The following is a 27,701-nucleotide window of genomic DNA, read 5'->3' as shown; positions in this document are numbered from 1 at the left end:
TCAGCCTGGTGGCCGCCCTCACCAAGCCCCTGCTGAGACGACCCAGGCAATGGGCACAGCAGGGCCTGGCATGAGGCAAGTTCCGGGAGCAGAAAATACCAGAAAACTACTCACGTGATCCAGATGCGATATACTGGCCCTGACAGGCTGGAGGGGGCAGAGAAGGGGCCAGGGAGAAAGACGAGAACAGAGAACAGGAGACAGAGGTGGAAAGAGGCAGGGAGAGAGGCTCACAACACGGCAGGAGAGAGTGACAGACAGCGGGGGAGAGGAGGGGAAGCAGACGGAGGGAGAGAAAGAAAGCAAGGGGGAACAGCAGACCAAGGGCAAGAGAGAAGATGGGAACAGGCCAGCCAAAGGCGCGAGAGAGAGATGGAGAGGGGGAGAGAGAGAGAGGGAGAGGGAGAGGGTCAGGGGCCCGCAGGAATGGAGACAGGGAGAAGGCAGAGGCGGAAGGAGACGAGCTTCACTCTCTGATGCCCCCCAGGGCCATCAGAGCCCCCGCCCCGCACCCCGACTCCACATCTGGCCCCGAGGAACCGGCTCTGCTCACACCTCCACCCCCTCCACACACGGCCATCCTGGGCACCCAGGAGCACATGTGCCTCCACCTCTGCCGGAGTCTCCACTTGGGGGAGTCCTGTCAGCATGTCTGTCCTGAAACACCCGTACTTTGTGTATCCATCTGTCTCCACCCGCCTCCCTGACTGCTTGCCCCCTGGACGTTCTGGGGGTGGTGCCTGCCTCTGTCTAGGGGTGCGGGGGTGCAGTGGGGATGGGACCCAGGAGACTCCGGGCTGGACCCCACTCACCGCAATGCTGACTCATCTCCTGACGCACAAGGCCCCGAATGTCATCCTCCTAGGAGCCCAAGACCACAAGGGTAATGAAGGAACCCACGGGTCACAGAAGGACAAAGGGTACATAATGCAGGGATCATGGAGGGACAGTGCAGAGTCAGGGCCCAGGGTCCAGGGGGTCGGGACCAGGAGGCAGGGCCCCCCCCAACCCCCCCCACACTCACTGTCAGCGCAGCTTCTCCCTTCTCACCGCGGGGCCCTGTGGGGCCTGGCCGCCCCTGTGTGTGATGGATAGGGCTGGGCTGTGACCTCTGACCTCACGGACACCCCAGCCTTTGACCCCAGGCCCAGGAATTCCCACTCACCTGCTCCCCTCTCTCTCCAGGAGTTCCAGGGGCCCCGGGGGCACCCACCACGCTCTCTCCAGGGGGACCTCGCTCACCCTGTCAGACAGGTGGACTGAGTGAGCAGGGTCAGAGGCAGTGGGGGTCAGAAGTAGGATAATTTGGGACTGTAGGTTCAGAGGTTGGGGCGAGGATATTGGGGGAATGGATTGTACAGTCAGAGGTCAGGGAGGTGGGGGAAGGGTCAGTGAGGTTCAGGGGTCAGGGGTCAGGAGTCAGGGCCTCTCACCTTCTGACCCTGAAGTCCTTCAGGGCCTTTGGGACCAATGCTGCCAGGTGGCCCGGGAGGACCGCTAGAGCCATCACTGCCCCTGGGACCTGGGAAGCCCCCCACTCCTGGGGGTCCCTGGGGAGAGAGAGATCAGGGTCAGTGATCAGAGCTTCCAGAGACCCCAGGCCCCTCAGTTCGCCATGACCTCAGCCTCCACTTACCCGCTCCCCTTTCTCGCCCTGGTCACCCTTGGGTCCTGGCTGCCCGTCAAAACCTCGGTCACCCTGGGAACAGAAAGAAGCATGAGAGTCCCTCTGCCTCGGCCTCCCTCAGCTCAGCCCCCATGAGCCCCCAGATCCTATGGCCACCACCTCGACTTCCTGTGGTCTACCAGCCAAGACCCTGAGTCCACCATGATCCCCACGACCCTGCCCCGCTGTGACGCCCCCTACCCTGACCCCACCCATTTCCCCTTCAGGGACCTCCAACCTCCCCCTGACCTCAACCACCCTAATGCTCAGCCCTGAGGCATGCATCACTCCACCTCCCACCCCTAACCCTCAATCCCCATTGTGATCCCAACCCACCCTGAAACCTCAGGACCAGCCCCACTCCACCCCGCAGTGTCCCAACCTTTCCCAACCTTCCTTGACCCAAAACCTTCATGACCTTATCGTGCCATCCCTGCCCAATCCTGAACCCCACTGTCCACTGTGGAGGGACCCCCTTACCTTGGGACCAATCAGGCCCTCCTTCCCAGGGGCCCCTGCCTGGCCTGGGACACCGGGCTCCCCCTGGAGGAGAGAAGACATTAGCCAATTCCTGGCCCACCCATCCGCTCGTCACTCTAGGGGTGCCCCACACTCACCAGCTCTCCTTTGCGTCCTGCTAGCCCTGGGCGGCCCGGGAGACCAGCTTCCCCCTGCAGCGATCAGGTGGAGGGGTCAGCCTTAGTCCCCAGGCCCCATAGACCCCACATCCCCCCATATCCCTCATCACCCCTATACCTTATCTCCCTTCTCTCCATCAAGGCCACAGGCTCCCTTAATCCCCCGTTCGCCCTGAAAGAAAAAAGAAGTGAGACAGTGACTTCCTAGATACCTCACCTATGACCCCTGACCCTGAAACCCCTCTCCAAACTGCCCTTAGGTATTCCACCTCTGACCTTCCCACCTCTGACCTAACACCTCACGTCAACCCTAGACACCACAGCACCTGACCCCAGATACCTGACCTCTGACCCCGGATACTTCACCCTCCAACATCAGGTCCTGAAGAGGGGGGAGAAAACCAGCCCCCTTCCCACCTTGAGGCCCCGGGGACCCATGAAGCCAACATCTCCTTTGTCTCCTCGGACGCCAGGGATTCCGTCTTTTCCTGGGGATCCCTGTGGGAAAGGTGTTAGTGAGGCCAGTGAGGGATCAAAGGGAATCACCCTAGATGTCATGGACAGGGAACACTTCAGGGTGAGAATTGTCATGGGGGCCAGAGCCACTGGAAGTGCCGGGTTTTCCATGGGAACGTGAGTGGACCCACCACAAGGGTGACTGGGAAGGTGGGGTCCCCGGACAACATGAGGGTGCTGGTTCACTGTAAGGTCAAGGGTCCCCACGTGGGGATGGAGTCCCTGGTAGGGTGGCAGGGGCACCTTACCGGCTCGCCAGGGATCCCTGCGGCACCAGGCTCGCCCTGTGGGGAACGCAGGTGGGGGAGGGCAGCCCCTCAGTGCCACTGTCCCCCGCGCTGGCCTATCTGCCACCCGCGGTGACTGCAGCCAGGGCCCGGTCTGTCACCGAGCCCGCGTGAGCACACGTGGGGCCAACAGCGAGGGAGGCAGGAGCCCTCCAGTGCTCAGGGGACACCCCGGACAGGCGGGCGTGACCCGCGGCCCCGGGTCTGTGCCTGGGTCAGGACTTGCCTTGGGTCCCGTGAGTCCACGCGCTCCCAGCAGCCCGGCTGAGCCCTTGTCACCAGGCTCTCCCTTGGTGCCCTGCAGGCGGGACAGGAGAGGGCCACGGTCAGGACCAGGGCAGGTTGCAGGCTCCCAGCAAGCCCGGAACCTGCCAGTGCTGCCCGCTCTGGGCCCCCGAGGCCCCGTCCCTGCAGCCCACGCTCATGGGTGGGGCCGGAGACCCTGGCCGTGGGGTGGCGCATTTCTCACCCCGGGTCCCCCGATTCCTGCCGCTCCTCTTACCACTGGGCCCCCAGCCCTACCTGGAGTACCTCTAACACCCAAGGAGCCCCCCTCCTGTTCCCACAGGCCTCCTACAGGGGCCACGGTCCACAGACTGCCCTCCAACCTCACATCCAGGCCCTAGAGCCCCTCCCACAGAGCCCCCATCCTCTCAGCCACCCCATAGTTGCTACAGCTGACAACCCCCAGAAATCCCCTTCCATCCTTTGCTTCTGTCCTCACAGATCCTCCCCGGGGCCCCCCAGCTTGCAGGACCCCCTTCCTCACCCTGTATAGAACAGCCCAACCTCGTCCCCATACCTTCTCTCCAGGTTCCCCGCTGTCTCCCCGAGGTCCTTTGTCACCATCTATGCCCCGAGGCCCTCGTTCACCCTGGGTCAGGGTGAGAAATTAGGGTCAGGGGCTACAAGTCCCTTACCCTCTGGGGGTTTGAGATCTCAGATCCCCTGGTCCAGCCCGCATAGGAGCACCCCCCCACCACGGACCAGACCCACTCACCGAGTCCCCCTTGGCACCCCGTGGCCCTGGAGGCCCCAAAATCACAGCTGAGTCACCCTGAGTGGACAAGGGGAAGTCAGAGGAGTCAGGATCACCCCGAGTCCCTGCCCTCCCCCGTGCCCACACTCACCTTGTCACCCTTCAGCCCTGAGGCACCAATGTCACCCTGTCGGGCAGAAGAATGTGGGTCTCACTCCAGTAGTGACGCCCCAGATCCTGAGTTATAAGACCCGTCCCCACCCACACTCACACCAGGGGCCTCTGCTCCACACCCTTACCTTCTCCCCACGTTCCCCTCGGCTGCCTGGGGGGCCCTGCATGAGAGAGGATAATGAGCTAAGGGAATCTGGGGGGACCAGTGGGCAGATGGCTCAGGATGCAGGGGAGGACTGGAAGGCCCCGGGGAACAGGGGAGACAAGGGGCCAGAGAGCAGACGTGGAGAAGCAGAGGGCAGCAGAGGCTGTGGAGACCCCCCAAGGGCACAGAGGGCTCAGGCAAGGGACTGAGTCACACTGCTCCTCTCCCCCAGGGGACCCACCGCGAGTCCTCGGGGTCCCTCCAGGCCCGGGCGGCCATCTTCACCCTGGATGGTGACATTAGATTCAGTGACTCAGTGAATTGGAAATCGGGTGAGAGCCGTGAGGAAGGGAGTCCCGGTGTGGCTCCCTGCAAGAGCCACGGCCGCAGGGCAGGACATACGCACCCGGACACCGGGCTCCCCACGCTCGCCTCGGGCCCCAGGCAGTCCTGCTCCAGCGTCCCCCTGGAGATCAATGGGACACCAGGTGTCAATCGGGGGAACTGGTGGAGGGCAGAGGGTCACGGGAGGTGGGTGGGAGTCAGAGGGGATGAGAGGGGTCAGTGGAGGCTGGAGGCGGTGGTGCAGGGGAGGGCCAGCAGCATTGTCACATCTACCTTATCTCCTTTGAGTCCAGGGGCCCCAGGTGCTCCCTGTGGGCAGCGAGATGAAGTCAGTCTGTGGCTCAGCCCCCAGCTAAGTCCCCAACACACAGCACTCAGAGACATGGGGCATTGGGGCATTCTACTCACCACTGACCCGGGTGGTCCAGGCGGCCCCAAGGGACCTGGGGCTCCCTCTCTCCCTGGGGCGCCTGCCAGACCCTATGGTAAAAATGAGGCGAGAGAGGTGAAGGGAGACTGGGGAACCTTCCTCCCATGCTGTTCCCCCAAGACCAGGAGCCCCCTGGGCAGGGCTAGGTCCCCTCCTCTTCCTCACCCGCAACCAGATCCAGAGGTCCTGGGGCCACCAAGTCCCCACACGCAGCCCTCAGCACCCTTACCCGCTCTCCACTGGGGCCCGGCTGACCCAGCTCTCCTCGAGGGCCCGTCTGACCGGGGAACCCCACAATGCCAGGAGGTCCGGGGGGTCCAGGGGGGCCTGAGTCTCCCTGGAACAGAGATTAGCAAAGGGGGGAATGGCCCCAGCAGGACCCCTTCCCAGGACTAGTCCCTGAAGACCCCCTTCCTCCCACCTCCAGGCCCCCCGCCCCACCTTCTGCCCCCACCACCAGCCACGGGGCATCGTTTTACCTTTAGACCTGGAGGACCAGCTGGCCCAGGGGGCCCCTGGACCCCAACTCCTGGGTCACCCTTCAAGGGAAAGAGGAGTCAGATCAGGCTCAGGGCGTCTCGGGATCATGACCCCCCACATCAGGAATGCCTTAGGGCACATATACCTTGTGACCTTTGAGTCCCGGAGCCCCCTTCTGACCCTAAGAGAAAACAAAGTAAACAGCACTTGAGAGCCGGAACAAGAACCCAGAGCTCAGGTATGGTCCCAAAACATGCCCAGGGGAGCTCGGAGGTGACCACGGGCATTTGAGACCGAGGATGTGAGCACAGGTACATGGGAATGCGGGCAGAGGCAGGATCTCAGATGTGTCCCAGTCCAGGGAGCTTAGCAATGACCACGACATGACCAGAGACGTGAGCTCAGATACGGGAGCAGAGACAGGGCGGGGGAAGGGGCAGCACCAATACATGACCAAGGAGAGGCCCAAAGAACTCTCACAGGCCCCGAGACCAGGAGATGAGACAGGAGCACGCGTGCTCACAGGTGAGGACCGGAAGACCTAGGATGAGCACGTGGAAGCCAGGAGATTCGACCCCCGTGTGCCCCGGGAGCAGGACCCTGAGTGCTGGAACATTCGGCCAGGCTCAGGTTCAGAGGTGCACAGGCCCAGGGCACCCTCACATCCACGACTACACTCCTCAACCTGGACTCCGACTCGCCCGGACCCTAGACTCACATCTTCACCCGGGTCTCCAGGCTCCCCCGCACGGCCGGCTTCACCCTGCATAGAAAGTGGGGTGAGGGTGTGTGGCCACCCAGCCGTACCCCTCCCTGCCCAACGCTAGACCCTGGGCCCAGGCCCACCTCACCTTCTCGCCCCGCAGCCCTGGCAGTCCTCGGTCACCTTTGGCTCCCTGTGGATACAGGGGTCAGGAGGACACATGGGTGTCAGGGTCCCAGACAGCAGCGACTCAAGGAGGGAGCGGGAAGGCTGGGCAGGGTGGGGTGTATTATGGAACGTGAGGGTGACGGGGTGGGTGACCTATGCGCTGGGGGTTCCACACTCACCGGCTCTCCCACCAGGTCTCCAGCAAGGCCTCCAGGGGCGCCCTGATGAGAGAGAAGGGTCAGTGGGATTCCTCAGCCCTCACCCCTGCCCCCTACCCCAGGGCCTCCCCCACACTCACCTTCTCTCCCTTTGCTCCAGGGGGCCCGACCACAGCCTGCGGGGAACGCCTGGTGAGTCACCCCGCTTCCTGCCACCTCCCCACCCGTACCCCGCCGTCCAGATGGGAGGGGCAGACTAGGCTTGGGGGCCGGGCAGAGGAGCTGATGTGGAAGCTGGGGGTCAGGAGCAAAGGTCACCTGTCCAGGGGTCCCCATGGGTCCCGGCTCTCCTTTAGGTCCGACAGGGCCCGGCAGGCCTGGTGACCCCTACGGCAGAACGGCAGGCAGAAGTCAGTCCCTCTCCCTCCGCTACCCCTGCCGCCCAGCCCTTCTCTCCCTGCGGGCACGTGGTTACACAGCCCCCATCACAGGCCCGCAGCGAGCTCCTCTGAACACACACCGGCACGCCGGGGGCTCCTCTGTCTCCGTCTTTCCCAGTGGCACCATCACGACCCGGCGCTCCCGGCTTCCCCGTCTCCCCCTGAGAGGGGAGAGCTCTGTCAGGGGCCTGCCCGCTGACTCCCGAGCCCCGGAGCCCGGCCCTGACCCCCAGGACTCACCACTTGTCCAGGCAAACCCGGTGCCCCTTGAGGACCCTGCGGGGAACAAGTCGGATGTGAGAGGGACATGGAGAGCAGGGGACCCAGGGGGGCAGGGACTTCATGTCCCTGCAGGGGCCTCACTCACCACCAGGCCTGAAGGGCCAGGGGGCCCGGGAAGTCCCACGGCTCCAGTAGGTCCAGGCGGGCCCTGGAGGAAGCAGGAGTTGAGGGCAGTCCCGACCCCGCCCAGCTCCCTGTGACTTCCCCATGGGCTGGGCCACTCACCCGTCCTGGTGGTCCTGTCTCTCCGGGCTCCCCCTGCCAAGAACACAGACACTGAATGAGCCGACAGATGGACCAGAGGCCCCTCGGCCCTGGTCCACAAGCAGAGCCCACGTGGACAGGGCACCTTGGTGCTCAGCGGGGCAGTGACGTCCCCGGAGGCTGGCAGACATTCTCCTGGTGCAGACAGGCTGCTCCGAGCCCCTGCCTCCTTCCAGCCACACACCCACACATGCCTACACTCACCTTCAGGCCAGAAGGTCCCTGGGGTCCCGCAGGGCCAGCAAGACCCTAGAAAAAAATATCAAGGGCAGGAAACAGGGGTCCAAGTTGCGCCTAGACTTACGGACTAACACAAACAAGTTATCCACCCGGTGTGGGGGCTGATGCCTATCCTGTGCCCACCAGGCGGTGCTTCCCCATCACTCACCGGGGCCCCAGGTGCTCCAGGGTCTCCGTGGCCGCCCTGTGGGAGACAGACAGAGCCAGATGGGGTGGGGGGAGCCAGTCCCACCCTACCAGGGAAACTGAGGCAGGACTGCCCATTGTAGGGGCTGCCCATTAGGAAGGGAGCAGGATTCTGGGGTACTCACTGCTGGGCCAGGGGTCCCCCGTGGACCTTGCAGACCCTGTATAGGGAAGGGGGCTGCTGAGCCTCAATCTGGCCTCCTGTGGGCCTGTTCCTGCCCTCTGGAGACCTTTGCCTGGAGACCCCACCTCTGGACCCCAACTCCTCCCAGGTACAAATCACCCCATACCCACGAACTGCCCCTCATGGACAGTACACACGGGTCTCTGCGCACACACAGCCATCAGACATGTGCGCTTGGACCTGGGCAACCAGGCACCACACGCCGCCACTGGACACGGGTGGCCCTGCACGCAGGGGCCAGCCCACTGCACAAGGGTGACTGTGCCCCAGAACTCGGCCCAGGCCGTTCCTGCTGCCACTCACCGGCTTCCCCTCCGGCCCAGCCACGCCACGCTCTCCTGGCAGACCCTAGGGAGAATGTGTTTATGGCCACGCCGTCTCGTCCCCCATCCCAGCTTCCCCTGGGACAGTCCCGGGCAGAGCAGACTCCAGCCCAGACAACACAAGTGAGAGCCGTGTGCTTGCACACGCGTGGTGCTGTGGGGCAAGGACTCACCGGGATGCCGTTCTGACCCCTCTGTCCGGGCTCTCCCCGGTCGCCCTTGCTGCCCGGCTCACCCTGCAAGTGGAGTGTCGCCCCCTGAGCATCGCTGCCACGTGCCCACGGACACACCACCCTAGCAGGCCCCCTGTGTAGGAGGGGAACTGCGTGGTGGGATTGCGGGAGGTCTCACCCTGTCTCCTTTGGGGCCTCGGTCACCATCACTGCCTGGATCCCCCTGTGGGAATGACATGTCAAGCCAGGCCTTGGTGCCACGGCAGGGGTGGCCCCCAGGCTGAGCCCGCACACGGACCTTAGCGCCCTTGAATCCAGGGGGTCCTTGTTCTCTAGAGAGCCCAGAACCTGGCTCGTCCACGGCCACCTACAAGCACAGGGTCACAGGGCAGAGCTGTGCTGTCACAGCGGCAGGGAGGGGGCATCCCAAAGAGTTGTGGCTTCTGAGTCACCACATGGAGCTTCTGGGGCCCAAGCCACTGGTGGCCTCTTGGTGACAGCAGTCACAGGCTTGGGCAGAGCTGGGGTGATCACCTTGGGGCCTGGGGGTCCGGGGGGTCCAGGGAGGCCAGGAAGGCCATCTCTGCCCTGCAGAAAAGAAGGAAATGGGAGGCCATCCCAGCACAGCCTGCAGGCAATCCCGCCCGGTGAAGCCCTCCCTGCCCAGCTCACCTGTTCTCCACGTTCTCCTTTCTCTCCCCGTTCTCCCTGAAAAGCAGATACCAAGATGGGGGGTATGCCCATGGGGAGTCCAGCTCCTCCTGACCCCACTTCCCTGGCCACTCCTGCCAGCCCCCATGCTCACCCTCTCTCCAGGTCTTCCAGCTTCCCCCACACTCCCAGCCGGGCCGGGGAGCCCAGGGATACCAGGCTTCCCAGGCTCCCCAGCAAGGCCGGGAGGTCCAGGAAGGCCCCTCTCCCCCAGGGCCAGGCCAGGTGGCCCCTGAGGGCCAGGGTCTCCGCGATCTCCCTTTGGTCCACGTTCTCCAGAAAAGCCGATGGGGCCCTTGAGGAGCAGAAGAGTACATTCTGGTGGTCACCCACACCCTCCACAGAACAACCCCTCCCCACTTGAGTACCCAGCACACACCTCCTTGCCTGGGGGGCCCCGCTCGCCCGGGTCCCCCTTGGGGCCGCGACGCCGTTCAGGCGTGGGCAGGAAGCCGCCAGAGCTCTCTTCCCAGGTCTCCACAATCTCCCGCAGGGCAGATGTCTGGGTGACACACAGGGTCAAAAGAGGGAGACCATGGCTGCAGCCATGCATGCCCTGGCTGGCCCTGGGGGCGTTACTTGTCCTGTGGGGCTCCCCGCAGCCCCCATACCCAGCCCCCATCTACCTACCTTGATGCCAATATTTTCCAGCAACCGCTCTGCATTCTGGGGACACAGACTGGATGAGGGGATGCCCACAGAAGAGAAGGCCCCACACTGCCCCCCAAAACAGCCTCTATACCCTCATCCCCTGGCTTCCTGCCTAGAGGACCCTTTAGCCCTTGGCTGGGGCTATTGGAGGCCACTGGAAGCCCCTCCCTGGCATGTCCCGTCACCCAGGTTCCCCTCCATGTAGCCCACAGGAATCCCAGCAGGGCAGGGGCCCGAGCATGCAGGACAGCACCTGTGGCTGCAAGGGGAAGGGGGCGGAGGCAGCCCTACAGGCATGTGCGGAACAGTCAAGGACCACGTCTCAGGCTTCACTCACCACCAGGCTCCCAGGCTCTCCTCTCAGGCCACGCTCTCCTGGGAGGCCCTGGAGACACCAAGAGGCAAGCTGCTGGACCCAGCCTGGGGTGGGGTGTGTGGGTGCATGTGTGGGTGCTATGGCTACTGGGAAAAGTGAAAAAGATGGGGGCCTCACCTGCTCCCCTCTGGGTCCAGTCTCCCCACGGTCACCCTGAGAAGAAGAATGACTGGTGGGAAAATGCCCCCACTCTGGGCAGCCCCCCCACACTGTACCCCTCACCCAGCATCTGCACACTCACCTTGGGGCCTGAACTCCCCGGGACGCCAGGAAAGCCCTGAGATATGACAGAACACAAAGGTCACAGGGGATCACAGCCTCCAGGGGTGGCAACCTCATGGCCCCTGTTGCTCCCAAGTGCTGGAACTACCCCAGACACTCACCTGCCCGGGAGGACCGACCTGCCCCGGGAGGCCCGGGGGGCCCTGGAGCCCAGGGGTACCAGGAGCTCCACGCTCACCCTTGGGGCCGTCACGACCCTGTGGAGGATGCAGCCAGCATCAGGACCCTGAGACCCCAGAAAGGAGTGGGGTCATGTATCACAGGGTCAGGGTCGGGGTCAGAGGCTGCAGAAGACGCCAACACTCACTTCTCTCCCAGGGGCGCCCGAATCTCCCTTCTCTCCCTAAGGAAGACAAGGCTGCTTTAGACCCGGCCCCAGTCTGAGAAAGAGCAGACTCCAAGCGAGGGCGACTCACCTTCCTTCCGTCTTCTCCGGGGTCCCCAGGTTCTCCCTGCAGGCAGAGGACTCATATCAGATCCAACAGAATTAAGGATTGTCCATGTGTCTTGCTGTCTATCTGCAAGTCCTGTGTGTACCTCGCTCTGTGTGGGCATATGTACATGAGTGAGTGTGGATACAAATGCATATGTCGGGATGTCGCCACATGGATCACCCGTCAGAGCCTTGGCGGTGTGTCCCACATCTCCACAGGGGTCCACGTGCAGCCCTGGGGCCCCGGCACAGCACATATCCGAGTGTGGGTACGGGTGTCAGGGTCCTCAGTGTCCCTGAATGAGGCCTTCACACCTGTGTCTGCACCTCTCCATCTGGGTCTGTGCTCTTCGCCTGTGCCCGTGGCCGTGGTTATTTTAGCCTGAGTTGGTCCATCTGGGCACAGGTTGGCATGTCCACCTAACTGCCCATGTCTGTGAGGCTGCCTCTGTGTGCACGTGGACATGTGTTTCCAGACGTGTCTGTGTGTGTGGGTTAGGTACACAGGTGTCAGTGCGCGTCAGCCTGTGTCTGCGTGTGTGCCCCTTGTGTGTTGCACGTCTGGGCTGTGTCCAGGTGCTAGCATTTTTTTGGAGGTTTCCCTGTGTCTACTCTAGACACTCACGTTTTTCCCATTCAGGCCAGGCTTGCCATCCTCTCCTGGCTTTCCCTGTCGGAAGAGATCATTGGTCAGAAGTCAGGGTTGGGGTGAGGGCAGTAAGGGGGCAAAAGGGTACCATGAAAGTGGGACTCACCGGTGCTCCGGGGGGACCAGCAGGGCCAGGGGGCCCCTGTTCTCCTCGAAGGCCCGGAAGTCCCTGGAAAAAGTCTTTGCTAGGATTGAGAGGATCGCTGAGATATCCCCTGGGGCACACCCATGGACTTGAAGGATGCCACTAAAAACCTCCTCCAGGGTGGAGACCCCCCAGAATTGGGAGGTCCCATTGAGGTCCCAAGGCTGAGACTGCTGAAACTCCCAAGGGAAGAAGCTTCAGGTTTTGGGGGTCCTACTATAGGCCCCAAGGCAGAGAAGACTGGAAAGCAGAACTCTGCTCAAACCTGCCTGCCAGGGGACCAGGACCCTACCAAGGACAGGGCTGGACCAATGTCCCTACTGCCAGTGATACTGTAACTATGACAATCAGGCTACAGTTTATGCTGGTCCCCTGAGCTGCCCTCCATCCTAACATCCCCCCTTACTTACATCTCTCCCTGGGTCTCCGGCCTTGCCCATGGCACCCTAAAGAGAGACTCAAGTCAGGGAGTCCGCAGTGGTCATGGGGTCAGGGGCACTGCCCGCTGACAGGGCCACTAGTTCCTGTGAACCCAAGGCCTGCCAGGCAGTAACACCCAATAGCCAGGAGGCGTACTAGGAGAAGACACAGATAACCCAGCTGGCCCCAGAGCACATCAAGACCCACAAGGCTCTGGAGACTGGGGCCATACGAAGGGACAAGGGAAGAGGTGTGACCACGCAGTGACCGCCACAACTCACATGCGGCCCAGGGGGACCAGAGGCTCCTGGTTTCCCATCCAGCCCATTGCGGCCATCCAGGCCAGGCGGGCCCCGGTCGCCCTGGGGAGAACAGAGTGAGTGGTAAGAGGCCTCAAAGGACGAGACGGATCTGAGAGCCCAGGCTCACAGTTGGAAAACCTCCACGCCCTCTCACCTTTTCTCCTGCTGGGCCTCGAACACCTGGGTCCCCCTGAAGGGAACAAGGTCATGAGGTCAGTGGGAGGTGAGGGCAAGACGGAGACTTAGGCTGATGGTACAAAGTGCATCACTCACCTGTGGGCCTGGAGGCCCCCGAAGTCCACTGACGCCCTGAGGATGGGAGAGGAAGAAATCAGAGCAGGGTTTCCCAGGCCCACACGGCCCCGTGGAACCAGCCACACTCACCCTCTCCCCAGAAGCTCCGGGGGGGCCAGGGTCGCCCTTGGGTCCTCGTGGACCCTCCTGTCCTCGATCCCCAGGCTCTCCCTGCGGCAGAGACGAGCGTGTTGAGGGAACAGCACTGGGGCCACAGGCGTGCCCAGGGGCAGAACCGGTCATGGGGGCACTGGAATGCTTCTCCATGCTCACAGCCTCACTCCACCCCAGAATCTGGTACCTTCTCTCCGGCTCCAAGTCCCGCGTCCACCTGTGGGGGGAATGGCCAGTGAGAGGAACAGTCCAACGAGGGGAAGAGGAGCATGTGAGGACCAGTGAAGACATCCAGGGGCAGTGGGGAAAGTGGGAGTCAGTGGAAGGGATGTATGGGGCCAGTAGGGGCAGGTGGGGGAGATGACAGAGGATCAGACCCAGTCAGGTCTTACCAGCCGTCCAGGGGCTCCTGGGGGACCCTAGGGAAGGAAATAATTGTAGTCAACAGGAACTCTGGGGCCCCATGGGGTAGCTCAGGTTTGCCCCAAGCTCAGCTCTGCTCCCAAATTCCCTGCACCTCAATGCCAAGCGCCAGAAGCCAGATCAGGCCTGGGGATGACCACCAGGGCTCCTGACCTTGATCTCTAAGCCCTTCACGAGGGTGCTCACCAGACAGACCACCACAACCCTCCATCCCCTCTGTGCCCAAAACACCAGCACTACTCACTGGCTCCCCACGGTCACCCTTGGGTCCAGACGGTCCAGGGCTCCCCTGCAGAAGCAGAGGGTCAGGGTCAGTGAGGAGGGGCGGCAGTCTGCAGGGCTTTGGAAACACCCGAGGGACTCACGGGGATCCTTGTGGCCTTTGAGTGTTGTGATGAGGGGTCACAGGAAATCCCTGTGAGGGTTGGGCATTGCAGGGTTGGGGTGGCAGGGTCAGAGGCTGGGGGCTGGATGGTTGGACACTGAAGCTGAGGTTAGAGTTCAGGGGTCAGAGGTCATGACTCACATTTCGTCCATCCTCTCCAGGATCTCCCTGGTCTCCCTTCTCACCCACAGGCCCCCGAGCTCCAGGAGCCCCCTGAGAAGAGTAGCTGGTGTGAGATGGACCCTCCCCCTCCCAGGATTTTGCAGATTGCCCCATGACCTCTATACTGCCCCAGGTTCTCCACCACCCTGAAAACCATGTCAGAGTTTCCCATCACCTTTGTTCCCACCTCCTCTAATGCAGAACCCCCCTTACTTCTCCCTGCAAAGCCTCACCCGAAGGCCACGCTCGCCAGCTTTTCCAGGCAAACCTGGGTCACCCTGGTGGTGGAGAGAACACCATATCAAACAGATGAGTTAGGCTCAAACTAACTCAGGGAGGGGCGGCCAAACAGGCGCGGGTACTGACTGGATGGGAGGCAGGAGGATGGACCAGATAACCTGGTGAAGCCCCCACCCCCCTGGGATTCCCGTTCAAGGACAAAAGATCAGAAACCACAGTGGGAAGGAGTCTCACCGGGGGACCCTCGTCGCCCTTCTCTCCAACTTCACCCTGTGGGACATGAGGGTCAGCCCTGATCCCCATCTCCCAGGGATGCCAGCAATACCCTACTTCCCACCCCCCAGCACTCCCCCAGTCCAGTCCTCTTACGTCTCGTCCTCGGGGGCCGATGGGTCCTGGGGAACCAGGCCGCCCAGGGTCTCCCTTCTCTCCAGGGAGTCCTGAGTCACCCTGCGGAGGAGGAAAGAGTGATGCTGCACATATAGCCAGTCCTTGAGGGGAGGGGACCCCAGAAACCTTGATGGTACCCGAGGTCACAGCCACTCACCGGGGGTCCTGCTCTGCCAGTGAGGCCGATGGGACCCTGCAGGGCATGGGGAGGGGGGATAAGACTTAGTTGGGGCTCCCAGGCACCACCTCATCTCTTTCTGTCACACTCCCCTTCCCCACATTTACGCACTCGGCCTCCAGGGTCTCCTTTGGGGCCAGGGTCTCCAGGAAGAGCCAAGCCCGGTGAGCCCTGTGGAAGGAAGGATCAGAGGTCAGGGGACACAACAGTCACCTACCCAACCCCCTAACATTTCCCACACTTACCTGTTCCCCTTTGAATCCGGTAGCTCCTTTGGGCCCAGGGGGCCCCATATCTCCCTGGAGGTGACAAAGATGATCAGCCTCAGCCCCAGGCTCCATGAGCCCCACTACCCAGCAATCACGCCACAACTGTCGTGGCCTCCAAGGGCCCTGCTTGAGGCGCGCCTTGTGGCCTTGATCTCAACCCTGTAATAGCTGCCCTTCACTTCTCGCCAGACATACCTTCTCTCCTTTGGCTCCAGCACCCCCAGGTCCCTGAAAACAGGACAGACATGGCTTGGCCAAGGGATCATAGTACTACAGCCCTGATTGGGGTTGGGGTTATATGAAACCGGAAGTCTCTGCCCAGAGGTTACGGGGTCACCACAGGGAGCAGGGCAGGGGTTACACAGCGCTCACGGCCTGTACGACGGTCATGGGGTCACAGGATCACAGCCAGGAGTTGGAAGGTTTGTTACAGCATCAGAGTCACAGAGCTCTGAGCCCACAGCGCTGATTTCCAGGTGGGTTACAGTGCTCAAGGGGCTGTGCTGTGATCAGAGATACGCACCCTCCCTTCACTCACCACTGCGGGGTCTCCAGGCCGACCAGGCTCCCCCTGTGGAGAGAGGATAGGGACAGGGATGGGTTAGGGATCCGCATGGGGACTCAAAGGCCCAGGGTCCCACCTGCCACAATCCCAAGTATAGGGGGGACTGACTCCCAGGCCGTGACCCACCTTCTCTCCTCGGCGGCCGGCCGGTCCTGGTGGCCCCTGCGCATGGAGAAAGCGTGAGCCCAGGATGGGGAGGAACATGTAAAGCCCCACTCCTGGGCCCACAGTCACAGACTTACTTCAGGCCCCTCGGGTCCAGGTCGTCCAGCAGCTCCTGGCAGCCCCTGGGGAAGAGAAGCAGAAATGCTGACTCAGGGTGGGCAGGCGAGGGTAGAGGGATGATGGCAGAGAAGGGCTGGAGGTTCAGGATGGGCGTCCCAGGAGATCAGGATTGAGGTCAGCAGGAAGACAGAGGCCAGGTCAGTGGAAGTCAAGGTCAGTTCAGCGGGGTCAGAGACCTAAAAGCAGGTCCCTGAGGTTAAGGGTTAGAGTCTGCAGCAGCGGAGATTAGAAGTCATATGAGGAGGGGTGGAGGGTCAGGGGCAGTGGAGGTCAAGGGCAAGAAGCCAGAACCAGGAGGGGTAGGGAGCCAAGATCAGCTGGTACTGGGGGTCAGTAGGCTCACCTGTGGTCCCACTGGGCCAGGCGATCCACGTTCGCCCTGATGGAACAGAATGGGTCAGAACCAAGTCTGCCCCAGACCCTCTAGGGCCCTGAGAGACCCCCCAGGGCACACTGACCTTCTCTCCAGCCTCACCGGCGGCCCCTGTTAGTCCTCGGTCGCCCTGAGGGGAGAGACAGGAAAGGGGCCTTCACTGTTGAAGCCCAGAAAAGGTGTCTCAGACTCCAGTCACCCACCCCTGAAACCGCAACCTCTGACCTGGAGAGGACTCTTACCTCCGGTCCTCTGCCTCCCCTAATCCTACAGGGGTCCCAGCGTGTCACCCCTCACACCTGACCTCCCCAAATGGCACGTTTTTTGGTGTAGATTTTTTTTAGTTATTTTGGTCTTTATTTAATCTGTTACAATATTGCTTCTCTTGTTTTATGATCTCTTTTCTTGGGCATGGACCATGTGAGGTCTTGGCTCCCTGATCAGGGATCAAACCTGCACTCACTGTATTGGAAGCTCGGAGTTTTAACCACTGGGCCCCCCAGGGGAGTCCTGGCACTTACTTTGGGGCCAGCATCTCCAGGAAGTCCCCGAAGGCCCTGAAAGGGGGTTCAGAGATTTGGGTTTGGGAATAAGGATGGAGTAGAGGGTTGATGACTGAGGGTGAGGGCTGGGGCCTTGCCCACCACACTCAGAACCCCTGGCCCCCACACTCACCCGCTCACCCGGGATCCCAGGTTGTCCTGGGAGGCCCGGGGCTCCATCTTCACAGTCACCCTGAAAGAGGAACAGATGGTAAAAGACCCTGCTCCCTGTATCCAGACGCCTCCCTCTACCTGAGAACTGGGACACCAAGAGGTCAGGTCTCCCACCTTTTCTCCTTTCTCTCCAGGGGGGCCATCTGAGCCTTGGGGTCCGGGGCTTCCAGGAAGACCCTAGGAGGAAGTGAGCAAAAACTGAGAGCCACAAACTGAGGCCCAGCATCCCACCCCACTGCCCCAGCAGAGCCCCCTATCCACACCCGGAGCATGGCCCCCAGGGTCCCCAGCAGAGCCTCAAAGCTCCCTCACCGGCAGCCCAGGCTCGCCCAGAGCAGCAGTGCCGTCACCTGGTCCAGGGGGGCCCTGGGAAAGAACAGCAGGTCAGGGGATGGTCGGGGGAATCAGGTTCCACGCCACCCCCAGCCTAACTTGCCCCTTACTTACCCGCTCCCCACGATCGCCTTTCTCACCCTGGAAGAGAGATCATGACCCTTGACCCTCTATACCTCCACTTCCCAAGATCCCAGGAGGAATGGGGGTCTTGGGGTGAAACTGGATTACAAAGGTCATGGAGGAACTGAGGAGTCATGGATGCGGGGTGGTCAAGAGGTCATATGGGCTCAGAGTGACCAGTAGGGGTAGTGTGGGTTCAAAGGAGGTCACCAGGTCACTGGATCACATGGAGGTGATGAGACCATTTGGTGGTCATACTGTCACCTTCACAGCTGTTCCAGGAAATCCTGGGGGACCCCGGGGTCCTGGGTCTCCCAATGGCCCACGAGATCCAGGGGGACCCTGATGGAAGAGACAAAGTATAAAGCATAACCCCATAGACCCCCATTCTCTCCCACTCCCCCATAGATTCTCCCCCTCCACCATACTCTAGAACTTACTGGAGGTCCAGGGTCCCCTTTCTGCCCAGGAAGCCCTGGGCCCTCGCCTCCAATGACTTGTCCAGGCTCTCCCTGCAGGACAGAGGACAGCAGGCTTGATTCAGGGTGTGGGAACCCTGAGGTGGGAGAAGCCCCCAGAGGTCCCCAGCTATTCCTCATGATGCCTTAGGCCCTGCACAGTGTCGGGCTGGGGGTCAACTCTGCTCCTCCCTGGGACATCCAGCTTGGTTCCCTGCCCTCCATCCTTCACCTACCGGCTCCCCCTTTGGCCCTCGAGGTCCTCGCTCTCCCTGAGGACAAAACAGAACAAAGGGTGATGTCTGATCTCAGTGCGTTTCAGTTTGGGCCCCCACAGGCCAATCCCGCTCCACCACCCCAGGTCCCCACCCCGCAGAAAGAGCTCTGGGAAGATGCTGAGAGGGAGAGCAACTTACTGGTTCTCCACGAGGGCCGGCCCACCCTGGGGAGCCCTGTAAATGGAAGCCAGAGTCAGAGCAGTCAGACCACCCCACCCACTCAAGCAAAGCGTCCCACCATGTGAACTGCGAGGGCAAGGCTTGCTCACCTTCGGACCAGGGGCTCCAGGAGTCCCAGGGCGGCCAGGACTGCCGGGAGGCCCATCTGCCCCAGGGAAGCCCTAAGGAGGCAAAGAGGTCAGAGCAGGAAGGGACCCTCCCTCGGTGCCCCTGGTTCGCTGGAGGAGTGCTGACTGACTCTTCTTCACCTGGACCCCTCACCCCACAGGCCCAAGTGCTGTTGGGGGGGGAAGCCGTGGGGCCAAGATACTGCCCATGAGCTGCATGGAGCCAAAGCCCAGGCACAGGGGCAGTGATGAGGCCAGGGCCTCCCATGCCTCGAGGACTTAGAACTTCCGCCCAGTTTCTCCAGGGGACCTTGAAACCCCACCGGCTCCCTCCACTTCAGAGACTTTGGGCAGAGACTCCCCAAAGTCTCTGCCGCGGCCTATCACATTCACTTAGGCTTCCAGAAATACTCTGTGTTTCTAACTCTGTTTTTTCACTCTCTCTTCTAAAAACCTGAGGAAGCTTCGAGGATTGTCTTAGGGGAACCTCAGTGGTCTCTACACTCACCCTCTCGCCCTTCGCAGAGGCACTTCCAGGAGGTCCTTGGGGGCCAGGAACACCAATCCTGCCCTGCGAGGAGAGAGCAGGTGAGGGGACACTCTGCTACTTGGGGTGCAGATGACAGGTGTGGGGAGGCACTCACCGGGAGGCCGGGGGGGCCAGGAGGCCCGGTTTGTCCTTTCAGGCCCTAGGAAAGGTGATCATGAGTCCTCTGCTGCTGACCTCCCCCTGCCCCACTGAGCCCCCCAACCCATTCTCTACCCCCCATCAGAGCCACTCACCATCTGTCCGGGTTCCCCCTTCTGGCCCTGGGGAAAGACAAGTCGGGTGGAGGGTCAGAGCGGCTTGCCCCAGGAGTGGCCCTCACTCATACTCTCAACCCTGGACACTCACCTTTGGACAATACACTGAGCAAGGTTCTGGCTGTGGCTGTGGATACAGGGTCTCCTTGAGGTCAGGCAGTTCCTCCAAGAGCCCCCAGACCCACTCTTCTCTACCACCTAGTCCCCCAGAGGCCCCTTCCAAACCTGCGTGGTCAAGGCTGTCTGACACAGGGCTGCTGCCAGACTACTGACGGCCCGCTCCAAGCTCGGCCCATCATCCACAGCAAAGAAGGATTGGGAAGGGTCCATGCCAGGCACCAAGCGACGCAGCTGCTCTGGGTCAGCTCCCGCCAGCCCCAGCATCATCACTTTGAGCCCTAAGAAAGGTCCAGCAGCCTGCATGAGGACCCTGCCGGGGCCAAGGCTGCTCCCAGCTCCCATTCCCACCAGCCTTGCTCCTCACCAGCAGCTTGGGCCTCACGGATAGAGTTGAAGATGTCACCTCTCAAGGGCTCATCCACCAGGAGAACCATCACCCCTGGCACATGCCGGCGGCGTCCAGGTGCATCTGGTGCCAGCAGGTATCTGTGGGCTGTAACCACGGCTGTGCCTGGGAGAAAGGACATGTCGGAACCCAGGGGCACCGAGCTCCCCAAGAGAGAGCCCCAAGAGTCCATGTCCACTGGAGTCCTTACCCAGGTTGTTCCCACTTGGGTCCGTGTAGGGGATGTCACGGATCTTCTGCAGGATGATGCCAAGGTCATGGGAGCTGTTCAGCGACAACAGTGGGGAGGGCCGGTGACTGTAGGACAAGAGGCCGACCTAGGGCGGGCAGAACACAGAGCCTGGAGAGGATGACCCAGAGGAAGAGGGGACACAGAGCCTGGGGGAGACACAGCGCCCAACGTGTCAGCGGTGATGGCAGGATACAGAGCCAGCCAGCTAGTGAGGCAATCTGGAGCCTGCGGAAGGGCTGTGAGAAAACCTGGACCGCTGGCAGGACAGGAAAATGGTGTGGGGGCCAGGGGTGGGCAGAGACAGGCCGGAGTCTGGCTGCCTCTGGGGTCAAACCTGGACGGCCTGTGGCCCGAGAGGCCCGAGTGCAGACACCAGGTGCTCCAGGGCTCGCTTCACAGCCTCCGAGCGATGAGCATTGTCTCGAGTGGCATGCACCAGGAACGCCACATCCATCAGGCCATGGGGACACGCTGCAGGCAAGGGGGCTGAGTTACCAAGGAACTCAGCCCCTCGAGCTACCCTTGTGGCCCCTCCTGCGGTGCCTACCCTACCTGGGCTCTGTGTGATGGAGGTCTCAGGACCCCGTACACCATCCCGGACAGGAGTTAGGGAGAAGAGGTAGGAGGTGCCCAGCTCTAGGCCTGTCACCCGCTGGGAATTTGAGGTCCCCGGAAGTGTCTGTGAGGCCCCAGGCAGTTCTGCGGAGGACAAAGCTCCATTAAACAGGACGCCTTCCATGGAGCCCCCGCTGCCAACCTGCCCCAACCCAGGCCTCCCCTTCACCTTGGCCAGGGCCTCTGAGAGGCCGCCAGGATAGGATGTAGCTGGATACCCCAGACACTGGGGTCCAGGCCAGAGTCACTGAGTCGACTGATGTGTCCACCACACGCAGCTGAGTGCTTGGGACACGAGGTGACTCTGGAGGAGGAATCAAAGACCAGGGATCAGAGCCTGTGTCCTGAGATCCCAGAGAGATCTAAGGAGACCCTGGGGTAGATTCAGCGTAGTGAAGGAAGTGTCACCAGAAGACATGCTGGGATCACCCCAGGTTAAGAATGGTAGAGGGGGCTACAGGAGGAGTCACTCAGGGTCATGGGGTGCAGGAAGTCAGGGTAGGTCATCAGTAAAGGTAGGAGCACACCAGTGTATGCAGTCACTTCCGAGGGGGGCCCTTCTCCAGCTGTCCCCAAGACACTCAGCCATATGCGGTAGTGGGTTGCTGGCTCCAGCCCATCCAGGTCATAGCTGCTGACTTCAGGCCCCAGGACTCGGGACTGTTCCTGGCCACCTGGGACAGGCGTGAGAGTGGAGGTCGGGGGCATGTAGGAGGATGCTACAGGCTGGCATTAATGGGCACGTCCACCTCACTGACCCTCACCTACCTTACTGACCATGACCCCCGCCAGCCTCACTGACTGACTCTGCCAATGGGGTCTACCTCCTGACTGTGATCCTCATTCTCGCTGACTCTGCCTGAATGACCCTCCCTGATCGCACGCACCTAAGTGACTGATCCCAGGTACCTTCAGCAATCCCACAGACCCCACTGACAATCCGTACCCATCCTCACGGATTTCACGGGACCCCACTCCCAGCCCCTCCCCCCCGATCCCTAACTCCCCCACCCCCTCACCGGGGGTACCTCTCACCCTCAGGTCGCCAACGCAGACGGAAGCCGCGTGCCCCAGGCACCGGCTGCCACTGCAGCCTCAGCGAGTGCTCCCCTCGCTGCACCACACGAAGTGTCTCCAGTGCTGGAGGAGCCTCAGGAGCTAGAGAAAAAAAGCACGCCCATCAGGGAGGCTCCTCCCCTCCCCCTCTGTGCCAATCCCAGGCCAACCCTGGAAGGCGCACCGCCCCCCCAAGACCCCGCCCCCACAGGTTCACGACGACCAATCCCTGGCCCCTTTTCCATTCCCGAGCACAAGCCCCGCCCCCAAGCCATGGAGGCAGCAGCCAAGGCTCGCCCCAGCCCGAGCTCTGCCTACGGGTGGTGACGACTATGGAGACCGGCGCGCCCTCGCGGTCCCCTACGAGGGCGGTCACTCTCACTGAATAACTGACTCCGCCTTCGAGGCCCCGTATTTCTGCGGAGTCCGTGTTTCCTGGGAGAATCTGCTGTCTTGTGGGGCCACCTGGCCAGGTGAGCATAGGGTAGCAGTCAGAGTTAGAGGGGGCAGGCCAGAGGGGGCAATCCCAGCCAGGAAGGGCAAGGGCAGGGGCAGGGAACCATACCCTCGCTCCGGCCCCAGGCCAGTCTGTAGGCTGTGGCTCCAGTGACCCCCACCCAGGTGACCCGCAGAACGTCACTGGAAGCATTAAGGATCTGCAGCTTCGACACACTGCCCACGGGCTGAGGGTCTGGGGGCAGAGGCAGGGCAAGGGGTCACTGGAGAGCTGGCAGAGAAGAGGGTGGCAGAACAGGCATTGAGACCTTCCTCAAGGCAGGAAGGTCTGTCTGAAGCTCAGTGTGAGGTGAGTGTGGCAGGTCAGTGTAGGTAACTGCTGAGAGGGAGGAGATCAGTGCCTCGGAGTGGGCAGTGTGGAGCAGCCAGGAGGTCACTATGCATGGACTTCTAGTCAGGGTAGGGTAGGTCAGTGTGGGAAGAGAAGTCACGGGAGGATCAGTGAAGGAGCGGGCAGCTGGAGCAGCCAGGAATACACAGAGAACAGGCCAGTCAGTGACATGTGGTCAGCAGCTGGCCAGGGGCCACTTACCAGTTCTCACAACCACAGAGGCAGGCGTCCCGTCCACACCAGCCACACGGGCCCACACACGCACGGTGTACTCAGTATCTGGCTCCAGTCCATCCAGCTCGGCCACCGTGGCCTCCCCAGAAACCAACTGGGATTTCTCTGGGCCTGGGAGTGAGGATGAAGGTAGCTCTAGGACTATCCTGACTCTGACCCCCGATGTCTCACCTGCACCCCTTAAGAAACCCCCTGCTCCCATTCCACCCAGACCTGCCCCCTACACACAACCTCCCAAACCTGTGGTCCTTTCCCAAATCCCTGGTCCCCACCTCGGCCTGAGCGCCAGGAGACCCTGTACCCTGCGGCACCAGGAACCCTGTTCCAGGTGATGGTGACAGATGAGCTGCTGACTCGAGTCACACGGACCGATCTCACTGGGCCCAGGGGATCTGGAGGGGAGAGGCAATGGGGGAGTCTGATGGAAGAGGCAGCGGGGGGTCTGATGGGGGAGGTGTTGGGTATCTATCTACTACAGGAAAGGCATGGGAGTCTAACCAGAGGCAAGGATTTGACAGCAGAAGGGAGTGGGTGGGTCAGGTGGGGAAGAAGGGGGTTCAGACAGAAGGGACAGTGGAAATCTGAGGCGGCAGGGGACAGGAATCTGCGAGACCAGAGCATCTGGCAGAGAAGGTAATAGGGTTCTGGTGGAGGTATTAGGAGTAGAAAGTGTACAAGTCTAAGAGGAGGGTCAGGGCCGGCAGAAAACAGGCAATGGGGTCTGAGAGGTGAGGGGCAAGAAGAGTGGGGTGTTGGGGGAGAGGCAGAGGAATCTGAAGAAGGCAGGGACTTCGGGGGAGCCACGGGAGACTGAAGGGGGAAGCAGGGCCTCTGGGGGAGGAGGCAGTGGGGATCTAAAGCTGGAGACTGGAGTTCTGTGGAGAAGCAAGGGTCTGAGAGGGAAGCCATGGGGGTCTGACAGAGCACTGGAGAGAGAGCGCCAAGGGGCCGGGTCAGGCCCTGACCAGTTCGAGCCACGATGACTGCGGGAGGGCCCTCCTCTCTTCCTCGCAGCGCCGACACAGCCACCTGGTAGGAGGTCCCAGGCCTCAGCCCCACGATGTCGGTGGCGGTAGAGTCTGAGGGGACTGTCTGGCTGGACTCCAGACCTAGTGTCAGAGGGAAGTGCTGGCACATGGCTCCTGCCTGCCCTCAGGTCCCCCATAGCTGATCGTCCCCCGCCCCCAACAGCCCTCCCACACACCCCTCACTGACCATTATCCGTCCTCCAGCTAATCCGAAATCCGCTGGCTCCGGGAACCGGTCCCCAGGCCACCCTCACTCGCGTTGCGTCCGATGCCACAACCCGCAGCCCTGGGATGGCCAGTGGGGCTTCTGGCTCTGGGAGTTAAAGACAGAGGTCAGGGATCAAAACCAGGACCCCAGGGTGAGTCAGGCAGCTGTCCCCCCATCACGTGCCGCGCTCACCCCGGCGGACAGTGAGGACGCTGGCAGCGCCCTCCCGGCTGCCTACTCGCGCTGACACCCGCACCGTGTAGCTGAGCCCAGCCCGGACGTCATCCAAGTCAAAGGCCGTCTGACTCCCAGGAAGCACCAGGCTCCGCTCAACCCCTACGAGAGAAGGTAGGACGGGCAGGCAGGGGTCAGTGAGGGATGGGGGCGGGGGATGAAGGCGGTCAGTGATGGACAGAGATACAGGATGAAAAGGGTCAGCGAGGGATGGGACATGGGACAGAAAAGGGTGAGGCATAAGGGCAGGGGATAAAAGGAGTCACGAGGGACAGCGACACAGGAAAACGGGCCTGTGATGAATGGCGACAGTGATGGGAGTGAGCAGACAGGGACATAAGATGCAGGATGGCAGAAGTTGGTGGATGGCGATGTGAGCTGACAGGTCATTAATAGTGATGTGGAGTCAATGCTGGACGGGGGCATTGGAGGACCGTGGTCCCAGCTAAGCTTACAGAAGGGCAGGGGTTGAGCTCGTGGTGGTGGAGAAGGTGAAAGCCATGGTCAGGGATGTGGGGAGGGGAGTGGAGACAGATCCAGGTGCAGAGATAGTCTGGGACAGGGCAGGGGACAGAAAGGCCCCGTGACAGGTCTGGCTTCAGGGCCTTCTTGGGAGATGGATGGGCAAGGAGACAGGAGGAGGCTGTAGAGACCCAGGAGAGGAAAGGGATGTGGTAAGGGTGCAGTCAGACCCCGAGGGCGGGAACTTCAGTGTCTGTACGGGTCTGGCGGCGTCTGCCTCACCCTGGGTGCTGCGCACGGTGATGCGATACTCGGTGGCGCTGGGAACTGGGGTCCAGGACACTCGCACGCGCTGCCCAGGCAGCTCGGTGGCCTGGAGGTCTGTGACAGGGCCCACGGGCAGCTCTGGACCAGTGAGAGAGCACAGCGTCAGAGGTGGCCTGGGACATCCCCCCCGCCCTGTCCCTTCCCCGCCCACCTGACCAGGCCCACGGGGGCCCTCACCGGTGGGGACCACAGTTGCCGGGGTGGCCACCTCGCGGCCCTCTAGCAGCGTGTAGAGCGTGAGGCGGTACTCGGTGCCCGGCTGCAGCCCATCCAACTGGTAGCGGGTCACGTCAGAGGGCAGCAGCACCTTCTGTGGCACCTCGAGGCCTGCAGAAGGACGGGGTTAGGCCAGCCAAGCCAGGCCTCTACCCCACCTGCCCACCCCGGCCTCCTGCACAGACCACTCTCACGCCGCCACTCCAGCCGGTAGCCACGGGCCTCAGGCACCAGATCCCAGGAGAGGAGGATGGACGTGGGGCCCAGGATGAGAGGACGCAGGGTCTGCTCGACGGACGTGTCTGCTTGGGGCACGTGGGATGTCAGTGGTCCTCTGTGCCCGGCCAAGCGTGCCCACCCAGCCTGAAGGAAGCACCCAGCCCTCTCACCAGTGCGGGCAGTCAGGGAGGTGGCCGGCCCCACGCTCCGGCCAAGCAGGGCGCTCACGGTCACCTCATAGTCGGTGCCAGGCTGCAGGTCCCGCAGCAACACTGACCCCTGCCCAGGGCCCAGCTCCTGCTGCTGCGTGGCCCCACCTGCCCGGGGGGCACGGAAGGGTCAGTGGGTCTTGCAGACTCAGGACCCCACCGTCCCGTCTGAGGCGCAGGGACTCCCTTCCACCCACAGCACTTCTCACTCACCCCTGACGACCCGCCACGTCACCCGGTAGCCAGTGGCACCTGGCAGACCCCTCCAGGCCACCAGGAGGCTGTGGGCTGTGGTGTTCTGGATGGTCACTTCCGGCCCCTCCAGAGCAGCTAGGGGAAGGTCCCATCAGGGATTAGTGGCTCCAGAGTGGAGAAGGGTTACAGGGATGGGTAGTTGGGCGAGTGAGGTCAGAGGTTAGCAAAACTGCTCACTGGTCCTAGCGGTCCCGCTCACGGCCTCCCCAATGCTGTTGGCGTAGAGGGCGACAACCGTCACTTGGTACTCAGTCAGTGGCCGGAGACCCTGCAGCCGCACACTGGTCTCACCAGCTGGGACGCTCACCTGTGATGCCCAGGGTCAGAGGTCACTCCATCGTGCCCGGCTAAGCCCCCAGCCCTCCACCTGCCACTGCCGACAACCTTACCTCCCGCCGCTCGCTCGGCAGTGGCTGTCCCAGCCCTGTCAGGGGGGCGTACTGGACCTTGTAGCCAGTCACAGGGCCGCTGGCCGCTGTCCACTGGACTCTCAAGGACTGACTGCCTGGCTCAGACAGCAGCAGGTCTCGTGGACCAGAGGTCGAGTCATCGGCTGGGGAAGGGGGCAGTCAGGCAACCAGGCAAGAGAATCAGCGGTCAGCACAAAGGGTGCAGGGTCAGCACCAGGGTCAAAGGTTAGGAGCACATGGGATGGAATTGGCACTGCCAAGTTGGGGTTTGGGTCGGGGTTCAGGTCAGGGCACCCAGGGTGAGCGGGAACTCACGGGGCAGGGTCACGGGCACACCACCCGCAGTTGTGCACACCCTCCGGGAAACCAGAGGCAGGAGCGTCCTCAAGATGCTGAAGTCATTGACGAAGAAGAAGAAATCGCTGGTCGGCTGTGAGGCGATTCGCTTCAGCTCCTCGGGGTCTGCATTCTTGATGCCTGAGGTGACGCCCGGTCAGGGCTCAGCTGCCCACATGCCCTCTGACTTGCCCCTGCCCCAGCTGACCCATCACCCCAGCCTGGTGCTCACCCACAGCGAACAGCTTGACTCCCTGCCCCTTCAACCTCTGGGCAGCTGTGTCCACCATGTCCTGGGACTTCCCATCTGTGATGAGGATACAGACCTGGGGCAGGGGGAGGGTCACGTCAGGACTGCCTCAGACCCTTCACGTGGGATCACCGTGGAAGGCAGGGTAGGGTGAGAGGTCACCTTGGGGACACCGGGTCGGGCCAGCTGGGGCAGGAAGACACGGTCAGCCACGTGGAGGATCGCGGCCCCTGTGCGTGTGTTGCCCCCCTTGTAGCTGAGCTCTCGGATGGCACGGATCACATCTCCTCCTGAGCCAAGCGCATCCAGGTCAAATTCTGTCCTGCGGGGAGGCGGGTGGCAGCAGGCTAGGGACAAGAACTTTTTCTGGCCTTGGCCTCTCAGAGGTCTCTAGGGTGAGGGTGGTGAGTTATCAGGCCCCCTTGACGGTCCTCTCGGTTCTGTGCTTCTGTGATTCCCCCCATCTCTGAAGCTCCCAAGCTAACAAAGGCATTAGGTACCTCTCTGTGTCCTGCCTGTGGCTGGGCTTGAGCAGGCCTGGCCCCCGTGGGGCTCCCAGGCTCAGGGGCCGGGATGTCTGTTTAATTAAATAACGGTAGGAGGAAGGGCC

General features: G+C 62.1%; 1 protein-coding gene across 1 annotated transcript in view; it reads right to left on the bottom strand.

The window, feature by feature from the left end:
• COL7A1 (collagen type VII alpha 1 chain) overlaps nt 1-27,701 on the bottom strand; it is a 30,466-nt gene that overhangs the window by 1,359 nt on the left and 1,406 nt on the right. Inside the window, exons 3-114 of the mRNA XM_043887038.1 lie at nt 27,254-27,413; nt 27,074-27,167; nt 26,821-26,982; nt 26,485-26,648; nt 26,273-26,402; nt 26,054-26,170; nt 25,802-25,948; nt 25,598-25,714; nt 25,374-25,523; nt 25,152-25,274; nt 24,366-24,509; nt 24,153-24,278; nt 23,903-24,046; nt 23,210-23,329; nt 22,905-23,048; nt 22,422-22,547; nt 22,175-22,321; nt 21,836-21,958; nt 21,328-21,474; nt 20,970-21,104; nt 20,738-20,884; nt 20,520-20,656; nt 20,144-20,270; nt 19,912-20,058; nt 19,653-19,825; nt 19,519-19,554; nt 19,407-19,433; nt 19,268-19,312; nt 19,132-19,194; nt 18,606-18,677; nt 18,475-18,510; nt 18,295-18,330; nt 18,041-18,112; nt 17,865-17,942; nt 17,592-17,618; nt 17,457-17,510; nt 17,259-17,321; nt 17,104-17,163; nt 16,950-16,985; nt 16,514-16,558; nt 16,399-16,434; nt 16,013-16,057; nt 15,897-15,932; nt 15,744-15,776; nt 15,401-15,433; nt 15,182-15,235; nt 15,048-15,107; nt 14,916-14,951; nt 14,738-14,818; nt 14,603-14,638; nt 14,362-14,406; nt 14,108-14,179; nt 13,826-13,870; nt 13,551-13,577; nt 13,346-13,375; nt 13,135-13,215; nt 13,024-13,059; nt 12,905-12,940; nt 12,730-12,810; nt 12,439-12,474; nt 11,990-12,052; nt 11,860-11,904; nt 11,218-11,253; nt 11,109-11,144; nt 10,903-10,998; nt 10,761-10,796; nt 10,637-10,672; nt 10,481-10,528; nt 10,123-10,158; nt 9,872-9,994; nt 9,587-9,787; nt 9,454-9,489; nt 9,316-9,369; nt 9,080-9,148; nt 8,960-9,004; nt 8,782-8,844; nt 8,589-8,633; nt 8,227-8,262; nt 8,064-8,099; nt 7,880-7,924; nt 7,637-7,669; nt 7,497-7,559; nt 7,370-7,405; nt 7,210-7,290; nt 7,008-7,076; nt 6,830-6,865; nt 6,711-6,752; nt 6,512-6,556; nt 6,379-6,423; nt 5,806-5,841; nt 5,660-5,719; nt 5,410-5,517; nt 5,159-5,230; nt 5,024-5,059; nt 4,812-4,871; nt 4,647-4,691; nt 4,386-4,421; nt 4,238-4,273; nt 4,108-4,164; nt 3,910-3,981; nt 3,334-3,405; nt 3,069-3,104; nt 2,722-2,802; nt 2,423-2,476; nt 2,284-2,337; nt 2,147-2,209; nt 1,637-1,699; nt 1,434-1,550; nt 1,166-1,243; nt 1,025-1,078; nt 813-861; nt 115-147 (exon numbers count right to left, since the gene is read on the bottom strand). Coding sequence (XP_043742973.1) covers nt 115-147; nt 813-861; nt 1,025-1,078; nt 1,166-1,243; nt 1,434-1,550; nt 1,637-1,699; nt 2,147-2,209; nt 2,284-2,337; nt 2,423-2,476; nt 2,722-2,802; nt 3,069-3,104; nt 3,334-3,405; nt 3,910-3,981; nt 4,108-4,164; nt 4,238-4,273; nt 4,386-4,421; nt 4,647-4,691; nt 4,812-4,871; nt 5,024-5,059; nt 5,159-5,230; nt 5,410-5,517; nt 5,660-5,719; nt 5,806-5,841; nt 6,379-6,423; nt 6,512-6,556; nt 6,711-6,752; nt 6,830-6,865; nt 7,008-7,076; nt 7,210-7,290; nt 7,370-7,405; nt 7,497-7,559; nt 7,637-7,669; nt 7,880-7,924; nt 8,064-8,099; nt 8,227-8,262; nt 8,589-8,633; nt 8,782-8,844; nt 8,960-9,004; nt 9,080-9,148; nt 9,316-9,369; nt 9,454-9,489; nt 9,587-9,787; nt 9,872-9,994; nt 10,123-10,158; nt 10,481-10,528; nt 10,637-10,672; nt 10,761-10,796; nt 10,903-10,998; nt 11,109-11,144; nt 11,218-11,253; nt 11,860-11,904; nt 11,990-12,052; nt 12,439-12,474; nt 12,730-12,810; nt 12,905-12,940; nt 13,024-13,059; nt 13,135-13,215; nt 13,346-13,375; nt 13,551-13,577; nt 13,826-13,870; nt 14,108-14,179; nt 14,362-14,406; nt 14,603-14,638; nt 14,738-14,818; nt 14,916-14,951; nt 15,048-15,107; nt 15,182-15,235; nt 15,401-15,433; nt 15,744-15,776; nt 15,897-15,932; nt 16,013-16,057; nt 16,399-16,434; nt 16,514-16,558; nt 16,950-16,985; nt 17,104-17,163; nt 17,259-17,321; nt 17,457-17,510; nt 17,592-17,618; nt 17,865-17,942; nt 18,041-18,112; nt 18,295-18,330; nt 18,475-18,510; nt 18,606-18,677; nt 19,132-19,194; nt 19,268-19,312; nt 19,407-19,433; nt 19,519-19,554; nt 19,653-19,825; nt 19,912-20,058; nt 20,144-20,270; nt 20,520-20,656; nt 20,738-20,884; nt 20,970-21,104; nt 21,328-21,474; nt 21,836-21,958; nt 22,175-22,321; nt 22,422-22,547; nt 22,905-23,048; nt 23,210-23,329; nt 23,903-24,046; nt 24,153-24,278; nt 24,366-24,509; nt 25,152-25,274; nt 25,374-25,523; nt 25,598-25,714; nt 25,802-25,948; nt 26,054-26,170; nt 26,273-26,402; nt 26,485-26,648; nt 26,821-26,982; nt 27,074-27,167; nt 27,254-27,413 — 8,147 coding nt within the window. The remainder of the gene's footprint in view (nt 1-114; nt 148-812; nt 862-1,024; nt 1,079-1,165; nt 1,244-1,433; nt 1,551-1,636; nt 1,700-2,146; nt 2,210-2,283; nt 2,338-2,422; nt 2,477-2,721; nt 2,803-3,068; nt 3,105-3,333; nt 3,406-3,909; nt 3,982-4,107; nt 4,165-4,237; nt 4,274-4,385; nt 4,422-4,646; nt 4,692-4,811; nt 4,872-5,023; nt 5,060-5,158; nt 5,231-5,409; nt 5,518-5,659; nt 5,720-5,805; nt 5,842-6,378; nt 6,424-6,511; nt 6,557-6,710; nt 6,753-6,829; nt 6,866-7,007; nt 7,077-7,209; nt 7,291-7,369; nt 7,406-7,496; nt 7,560-7,636; nt 7,670-7,879; nt 7,925-8,063; nt 8,100-8,226; nt 8,263-8,588; nt 8,634-8,781; nt 8,845-8,959; nt 9,005-9,079; nt 9,149-9,315; nt 9,370-9,453; nt 9,490-9,586; nt 9,788-9,871; nt 9,995-10,122; nt 10,159-10,480; nt 10,529-10,636; nt 10,673-10,760; nt 10,797-10,902; nt 10,999-11,108; nt 11,145-11,217; nt 11,254-11,859; nt 11,905-11,989; nt 12,053-12,438; nt 12,475-12,729; nt 12,811-12,904; nt 12,941-13,023; nt 13,060-13,134; nt 13,216-13,345; nt 13,376-13,550; nt 13,578-13,825; nt 13,871-14,107; nt 14,180-14,361; nt 14,407-14,602; nt 14,639-14,737; nt 14,819-14,915; nt 14,952-15,047; nt 15,108-15,181; nt 15,236-15,400; nt 15,434-15,743; nt 15,777-15,896; nt 15,933-16,012; nt 16,058-16,398; nt 16,435-16,513; nt 16,559-16,949; nt 16,986-17,103; nt 17,164-17,258; nt 17,322-17,456; nt 17,511-17,591; nt 17,619-17,864; nt 17,943-18,040; nt 18,113-18,294; nt 18,331-18,474; nt 18,511-18,605; nt 18,678-19,131; nt 19,195-19,267; nt 19,313-19,406; nt 19,434-19,518; nt 19,555-19,652; nt 19,826-19,911; nt 20,059-20,143; nt 20,271-20,519; nt 20,657-20,737; nt 20,885-20,969; nt 21,105-21,327; nt 21,475-21,835; nt 21,959-22,174; nt 22,322-22,421; nt 22,548-22,904; nt 23,049-23,209; nt 23,330-23,902; nt 24,047-24,152; nt 24,279-24,365; nt 24,510-25,151; nt 25,275-25,373; nt 25,524-25,597; nt 25,715-25,801; nt 25,949-26,053; nt 26,171-26,272; nt 26,403-26,484; nt 26,649-26,820; nt 26,983-27,073; nt 27,168-27,253; nt 27,414-27,701) is intronic.

This window comes from Cervus elaphus, chromosome 24 (genome assembly GCF_910594005.1).
Source record: "Cervus elaphus chromosome 24, mCerEla1.1, whole genome shotgun sequence".
In the NCBI taxonomy this organism is placed as follows: Eukaryota; Metazoa; Chordata; class Mammalia; order Artiodactyla; family Cervidae; genus Cervus; species Cervus elaphus.
Note: the sequence above shows the minus strand (reverse complement) of the source record. Positions and strands in the feature narration are given on the sequence as shown.